General features: G+C 27.2%; 1 protein-coding gene across 1 annotated transcript; it reads right to left on the bottom strand.

Annotated features, from left to right (window-relative positions):
• Nucleotides 1-1,389: 1,389 nt before the first annotated feature.
• On the bottom strand, nucleotides 1,390-3,522 carry LOC126837806 (uncharacterized). Its single transcript, XM_050571759.1, has 3 exons — nucleotides 3,515-3,522; nucleotides 1,672-2,880; nucleotides 1,390-1,543 (listed from the first exon to the last, which is right to left on the bottom strand). The coding sequence occupies exons 1-3, from the start codon at nucleotides 3,520-3,522 to the stop codon at nucleotides 1,390-1,392; spliced, it is 1,371 nt and encodes a 456-aa protein (XP_050427716.1).
• Between the last annotated feature and the right edge of the window lie 5,325 nt (nucleotides 3,523-8,847).

The raw sequence follows: 8,847 nt of genomic DNA, 5'->3' as shown, positions 1-8,847 counted from the left end.
TTTGGTTATGAACTAAAGAAATAGCAGACTTGGCCACAATGTAGATATCACTACTTTGATAGGCTGATTTTGCAGGGGGTCTGAAACTTGACCTTTATTTACTGTTAGGTTTTTGTTGGTGGTTCTTTTCTAAATATGACTTATTCTTAAATTTCTAACAGGTCGCAGATAGTGAAGAATAATAATTTTTTTATCGGACGTAACTTCTGTACCATTATGTGTACCACAATAGTATGCAATAGTAATTGATGATCACGACTATCACAGCCTTTAATAGAAGCCTTAGGCACACAATTCTTGAGTTCTAAGCGTCTTTTTCTAGATGTTATTTTTTTTATAATCTTATTCGTGGCTCAATTGAAGATAGTCATCTCTTAAATCTACTTAATTTGACAGTTCCTTCCTCCAACTCTAGTAACCGTCCAACATTTCATCTTTTAAAGCATCGAACACTGTGTCGCTTTTTTACATTTTTTGATAGTCTATTGGCTTTGTGTAGTAGCACTAACACCATCGATTTTTTTTATTCATCATGTGCCGAAATACAAGATAGAATTCTATCTTATTAAGTCCGAATACTGTTTTAATTCATGCCTTTGTATGTTTTTTCTGTATTATTTGAATATTTTACCTGTATTTGTATTAGCTACCTTGATACGATTCGTATTGTATCTATTACCACTGGCGGCTACTGGTTTTTTTGTAAACCAAATATATATGACAATTATTATAAGATGAAATATAATATAACGCTAACATTCTTGAAGTTTTTTTTTACCTATTTATTAAATTAAAAATCTAATGTTGCCATTTAAACGAAGTTTATACTTCTTTTATACAAAAGGTATAGTGATAAACATTATCTAAGTATTGAAAAATATAGTAAAATATGTACCTGCAGGTTACAAGAAGAGATTGAAAATTTCCGGAAAAATTGAAATCAGGAAAAAAATACCGGAGAAAATCGGTTATTTTCGGAAAAAAAAGGAAAAATTGGGGGAAAAGAAAAAACTGTATGGCAACATATGATATTACACTTTTACAGTAATATTAACTATGAACTACCTAACTTTTAGTTATTTTTATTTTAATTTCCAAATAGAGCGATGTATAGGTTTTATCAAGATTTCTTTTTAAAATTTAACAATTGTTATAATTTTTAAAAACTTTTATGAAACAAGCACCTAATTAAGTTAAAATAATTTTAGATTTTGTCCTCAATTATCTGGGTTAATACTTCTTTTTTACAAAAATTACAAGAAAATATGACATAATATACATAGCATATTATATATAAATATATTTTTAAAAATTAAAAATTGTCCATTCTCTGGTAAAACAAAAGTAACAATTGGCATTTAATAACAAATTTTAGTATATAACTAATTATTATTTTTTATTAATGAGAGATGAAAATGTTTCGTCATCGCTAATATTGGCATCTGGATCACTTCTATCTGATTCTGTAGTTTCTGATCTAGAACTTATACTTATAATTTGGTCATCAATATTAATCGATTCAGAATCAACTTCTTTAGTTCTTCTTTTTTTATTATCCGTTGTTTTTATATTATTAGTTGTAATACTGTTAATAATATTGAGGTTTGATCGAACGGCAACTAATTTGTGTACTCTATCTATTTTCAGTCTATTTCTCGATTTCGTATGTACTTTACCAAAAGCCGACCAATTTCTTTCACAAGATGCCGATGTGCAGGGCAAACTAAGTAGTTTTCAGGTTCATTTGTTGCTAAGCCTTTCCACCAAACATCAGGAGAACAGTATTCAGCTGATTCTATTATGTAAGATAGTCCAAACAAACCTGTACATGTACGGTACTCTGCCAAGTTTGCCAAAATTGGTCTCTGGTCAAGGTTTAACCAACTGTTTATACTTAAAATAGTATTTATAGCATCAAAGATTTCAGTAGAGTTTAAATCAATACCTTTATATTTAGGGTCTAATAAGTTAGCTGCACTATGAACAGGATATAAACAAAATGTTTTCCTCTTTACAATTATGGAATTTACTTTTTCTTCTTTTGTTGTTGTAAGTGGATAGGTTACCATTCCTTCTTTTATGTCTTTTACAATTTTTGATAAAATTGCATGACCTTCTGAGAGTCTAGCTTTATCTGATTCAGATTTTGTAATACCAATTGATATTGGAGACAATATTGATAATAATCTTTTGACATTCACCCAAAATACATCTTCATCTAGTAAATTTTTTTGAGCGACTTTATCAAAAACCTTTACTAATTTAGGAGCAATATCAGTTTCCTTTAAGCTCTGTTTATTTTTTAATAGACTTTGCATCATAATAACGCTTCCAGCCCATCTAGTGTTACTTGGCAATTTTAGTGTAGTTGCTGACTGTCCATAAAGTTTAAATTGGTTATCTTTGAATGTAGAAAATACTACATAAGTATTTTTAACATGTTTTACAATGCATCTTACTTTGGATATTATATTATCAAATGATGGAAGTGCACATAAATTTTTAAGCAATAAATTAAGTCCATGAGCTAAGCAGCCTACAGCAAATATATGTTTGAATTCATTTTCCTCTTTGATTTTAACCCAAGCACCTTTGATAGCACTATCATTATTTGTACATATACGTAAAAGCTTTTCTGGCCCAATTTCTTTTAAAACGGATGCAATTTGATCTTTTATATACTCAGTTGTTTCTCGATTTGTCCCTGGCACAACGCTTTTATAAAATACTGGTTCAGGTGTAGTTATGACAAAACTAATTATTCCACCACCGGTTACATTAGTCCAGCCATCAGTTAATAATGCTAGGCATGTTGCATTAGTAATTTTGAGTTTAACACTATTCATTACTCGCTGATACTCGATATCCAGTAAAGGTGAACTGATTGAATATGGAGATGTAATTGTAAATGTAGGCCTTAAACTGGTAAAAAATTGTTTCCAATAGGTAGTATTAAACATAGACAAAGCGGCTCCAGAATGAACAATTGCACGTGCTTCTTACACTATCAACTATCTTCTTGCTGTGCTGTTGTCATTTTATCAAAAACATTTGAAATTGGTTGTCCACGAACGTTTTTAATTGCGAGGGGAGTGTCAATTTATGAAGTGGATGCTGATGTGAACACTAAAAATAAACATGATATTTAATTTTGTAATTTGTTTATAATTATTTTCTTAATTTATAAACTCATTTGTTTTAATCAATTATTTAGCCCGTCATTTCAACATTAAAAAAAAAACGTGAGCATCAAAATCCTAATCCTAATAATGAAATATAACAAAAATGTTTGTATATAAACCATTAGCTTATGGTTATTAGTTATTACTTATTACTAATGAGTAAAGATATACAAAAGAAAACTAGTGTCCTACAGAACTAACAAAGTTATAAAATAGTGTTACAAGTAAATATTTTATATAATTAAATTATTTATTGTTACAAATATAGCATTGAGAATCAAAACTAGTTTTAGTGATATTGTTATTGACTTTGTGTAAAGGAAAACACTTACGGCCTCATCTTTAGGAAATATGGGTATCTACCTGAAAACAGATATTTATTTTTAATAACCAACATTTCTGTTGTTTAACTTCAATTTAAAAAACATTGATTTAACATAATAGTTACTTAATTCTGCAGATAGTAATAACTAAATACTATATAATTTATAGTATTATCTGACTAGTATGTAGTTTTGAAAGAAAAAAGAAAATTGTGTAATTTTAGTATATTTTAATATTTAATCAATGATAATAAGATGATACGGCAAAAATAAAAATGTCTTAACTATTGCCTAGTACAGAGTACTTACCTTATTTGATATATAAAAGTTAGGAGTGCCAGGACTGCCAACAAAAACTCGATTAAAACTTGTTCATATAAGAAACGCGTTTTTAATTTTTATGTCTCGATTCTGCTGTTATTTGTTAAAAAATAAAACAAAGCACAGTAACCAATAGTCTTATCAATTTCCACTTTTTTAAACCGTTGTTATAATCATCGAGATGGATAAACAATATCACAGTATCTGGCTCAAGGGTTATGATAAATGTATTTTTTTCTCTTTGGAATTTCATTACTAACTTGTTAGATTAACTATTGGATCATCTATATATGATTCAAACACAATTGATTAGTATTTATACGGAAATAAAACTTCTTAAATTATTATATCAGATCTCAAAAAAATTGTGATTCTCTGAAATTTATTATTTTAAAAAAATCCCAATTTTTTCATTTTTTCCGATCCTTAAAAAATAAACGTTTTTTCCTGGAAAATTTCGGGCATTTTGATCTTTAGTTACAAGTATAGGAAAAAATAATTTACAAAATAATCATATTAAACAAGTACCAAGCCTAATGTCCTCTTATTGAGAGTTAAAATTATTATGGTATTTTTCTTTTTTCTTTGGAACCATTTATTATGAAAAACTAAGAAAATCGATTAAATATACTCTATACTCAATAAATGCATATTATTTTAGCCAAAGCATCTCAGTCGACGGCAAATGAGTCCCTAGAAATTGATGAATTCAGTGACGTATACTTGCGCTGTCCTTTATAAAACAAACATAATCGGAGGTTCAAAGTAACTGGACGGCGGTCATATTATATTTTAATTTATAAATAAAAAATGTATACAAATTGCCTGACAGATTCGGCAATTTAGAGGTATTACTTTCTCCACGTCATTACTCTTTTTAAATTTGTTTCCTTTTAATTATTACTTTAAGAATTAGTAAAAAAATAAAATATTTAAAAAAACCCTTAACCACAAAAATAATACTCTATAGCGTATTTAATTATTTTATTTTTATACTATATATATAACCACAAGTGTTGCTTAAGTTTTTCTACTTTAAGAATTTTCGGTCACATGTTTTATGTACATTCGGAATAGATAAAAAAATGATTACTCAACCGTTTACATTTGATAACAAACCTACCAGAAATGAAAATTAAAAATAAGTTTGTTTACAGGATGATGTGGACATCAGCTCAATAAACAATGAACGGGTGGGCGAACCACATTACAAACGAACGGGTCACGAGCTAAAGATATGCGAACTAAACGAAGACGACAGTGTGCTGGGTCATTCCGCGTGAAATCACCGAATGGGTGTGCGACTATACTTCAAAAATGTTTGAAATTTTTATCATACATTCTTTATAGGTCTTTAATAACAAAAAAACTTTAAAAAAATGTTTAAAATTTTTTTTGGACCTAGGTAGGTCAATTTTTAAAAAAAATTATCCAAAAACACCTCATGTTCCCGACACTGTAATTTAACCATAGATAGTGGTATAGACATGAAACCTGCACATTTAAAATTATAATTAAGTGAGTTTTAAGCATATTTTAAGAAAATATATATATTTTTTTTTAACCCTGGACATTTTTTAAATTTTTTTTATATTTTCAAAAACTTTTTTTGGGGTCAAAGAGTTAACAATTAAATACAAATAATTTTTTTATATAATATTTATGTTACTTTCTTATGACCCATATCGTCTTTGAACCAATTAAGTTTTTTTTTTGCTATTAATTTACGGCTTCAAACATGGGTATTTTGCTGAAAACTACTTACCTTAATGACCCACATCATAAATGTGACTGAACGAACATTTTCCAAATTCGTGCAATACTTACTTATAAGTGAATAGAACATATGGTTAGGTTAGTTTGGTTCCCTTGGAATTTTGAACAATAATTAACAAACTATTTTAAAAATTATCCTCAAACTAAGAATTAATATTACTTAATGAATATAACAATAATTTAAACATAATAATTATGTTGTTAAATTTGAATATTACGTAGGTTTTATATTTTAAAGGAGTTTAATATTAGTCTATAAGTAATAATTTTAAGATAATTAAGATTATAGTACATGTTAACAATTTTGCATCAGTTTTTTGATTCATTTATTGTAATAAATAAGCACTTTTTTCATTGAATTATGAATATTACATAATATAGTTTAAAATATTACAAATGTATTAGGTACGACGACATGAAATATTATGTCATTGAAATTAAATTTGACATACTTTATTTCTATTAAAAAAATATTGAACATAGAAAATTACTATTGCTTAACTCCTAAAACATATAAAAAAAATCACATTCTAAATTTATGAACATTTTTTTTTTTAACAATTTAGCACAATCAATTTTAAGTATGTCTGTTCTAAAATTACCATTTAAAATGAAAAATAAAAATTTATATTGTTAGCAGTTGTCTGTTCAGAGTTCTTATAAAAGTACAAAGGATTGCGTTCCAACTTTTTCGGATAACACTGACTAGAGTAGTTGCGTCCGACACTTCAAAAAACAAAATATTTGTTAATATTAAGGTTATAACATTATAATTTAGGTAGTTAAATACATTATTTTATTTTACCTATTATTTTCTCAGTTTTCACAATGATGTAGGTTTAATGTATAGATCCACATTCTACATCATATGTATGTATCAAACAAACGCTTTTAAAATATCTTGTCACCAATTATAACATGTTGCAAGCTAACTTTATTGATGTTAGGGAAGAGTATGAAAAATATTAATTATCGGTGCCTTTTACCCAATACACAGAAAACAAAATATTATTATAATTACAATAGTTTTAAATAATTTTGAGTGGTTCACTTACCATTAAGCATTTTATAATTTTTAAGTAAACAAATCAAACTTCTTTATTCCGGAAAGTTTAAATGTGATTTACCATAATCAAAAGGTATGCCGAAATTTTCTTATACATAGCATTATTTTTTTCAAAACCACTTTAAAGATAAGCATGGTTTAGTTTAAGAATACCAATTTTCAATGAAATTAAACGCAAATATATTTAAAACTAACGTAAAAAGATATGTGTTAGTATTAATGTAAACAGCACATAGCTATACAGTTATTGACTATTAAAATTTAAGTATTTCATTAGCACGGCAATTTTTAGGTTATATTTCATTATAACAGTATCAAAATGTACAAAATATTATTATTAAAACGATTCGTGGTCACTTGTCAGATTGGTCTTGACATTGATAGGTAAAATTATTATTTTGAGTGTAAACTAGTGTAGGGCGTTAAAAGAATCACCCGATACATGGCCCAAAAATCCAAATATGAACTAACTTTTGAAGCACCCCCCTCCTCGAAACTTTTTAAAACATACTCTGCATGTCTGTAACGATAAAAATAATGTTCTAAATTTTTTTTTTTTATTATTTTGGCCAGTTTTACTATTTTATTATACTTTTAATACTTATATTACCTATTTGTATATGACATACTTAAGTGGATTTTTACATTATTACTAATGATAATTGATAGGTCAAAAAGTGAATATGCTCTAGGGTTGCAATTGGTTGATTTTAAATAACAAACAATTTTTTTTAAACCTTTATTCTAAAATATTTTTGTGAAAAAAAACCTGTATACCGTTCTAAAAGGAATAAATATTACTGATTTTATTTTTTACAAATTCAAAATCAGTTAAGCTATTAGAATATTATTTCAAACGATATTTGTTGTTATTATAACAAAATATGTCAATTTTTGATTGGTTACATAGAGTGTAGACAATCTCTGTTTAAGTTTATATATTTTGTATCATACCTATATTCCATGGGTGGTCACAAGCCGTTATTTTGGAGCCGCAAATTTATAAAGCTAATTCGAAGCGAGCCACATTGTTAAGAGATGTTTATAAAATGAAGAAATGAAAATGTATTAATTTTACTCTAAGCTTGGTTTCAAGAGCCGCACGAAACTGATTAGAGCCTCGTTGTGGGCACCCATTCATAGAAAAAATAAAGCAAAATAATTTAAATATAAATTCTTAAATACAAGAAAACATTTAATACAATTTCTAAAATTACTTTAACAATTTCCTCATTATGTTTCTCTCAATAATATGATCATCACGTTTTTCGTGTAAAAATTAAATTGTACCAAATACATCTTAACAACAAAATTTCAAAACAAGTTCGGTACACATTATAGTGTACTTTGATAACGACTAAGTAGCAAAAGTTAATATGCTATAGTATGGAGATAACAATGGACTGGCCCGTTGAGGCATTGGGTAAGATACTTACATCTGCAACGCATTAACAAAAATTTAGAATCGAACGATGTACATTGTCCATAACAAAACTATAGAAAAAACTTAGTTTAGTACGTATATGGAGTACATAAACTATGTATAATTATTACAAATTATGTATGTTAACACACAAGCCCGCATAGTCGTCCGAAAATGGATACTATTTGAACTAACATGTTATTCGAATGTGAATTACATATTTGTTAAGTATAATAAGTAAATATTTTTTTTGTTTTATTGTGTATCTGCAGTAGTGTGCTAAGCTAAGGCCTAGAAGCAACTTCATTGTAAATTACTATACTTATGTAATCTTTTATCCAAGTTGTAATTTATAATATAGTCCATATCTTAACCAAAAATATATTATCTTCAATATGCTACACAATGTTAAATGAATCGCTTCGTGCAAAAAGGGTTCAAGTCCACTATACTTAAGTGCTAATAATCTGGACTGCATTTGAAAATAATAATATTGTTTTACAGAATGTAATTTTACTGTTTAATACCTATTAACTTTGATAAAGCTCTTATATTTTTATGCATTTTGAAACATATCAAACGTTTTTTTTCATTTTTCCAAAAGTTTAAAGTTAAGAACTAAGGCCCTATTTGCATGAAGCGATTCAAATGGTTCATCGGTTTTTTTAAAATTAAAATGGTAATAACAACATTATAAACAACTGTAAATCGTAAAATGAAATGTTTGACTTTTTTTTTATTGGCTGTTTTTGAAAT

This window comes from Adelges cooleyi, unplaced genomic scaffold, assembly GCF_023614345.1.
Source record: "Adelges cooleyi isolate 19-005CV unplaced genomic scaffold, UGA_ACOO_1.1 ACOO_flye_CR_arks_rails_tigmint_CR_PRNA_3, whole genome shotgun sequence".
Lineage (NCBI taxonomy): Eukaryota > Metazoa > Arthropoda > Insecta > Hemiptera > Adelgidae > Adelges > Adelges cooleyi.
This window is presented reverse-complemented; position numbering and strand designations above follow the sequence as displayed.

Bases quoted from the DNA above. Each gene is read 5' to 3' on its own strand.
- LOC126837806 (XM_050571759.1), bottom strand. The intron at 1,544-1,671 runs GTACATACGAAA...TAATAAAAAAAG, and splicing joins ATTGGTCGGCTTTTGGTAAA to AAGAACTAAAGAAGTTGATT.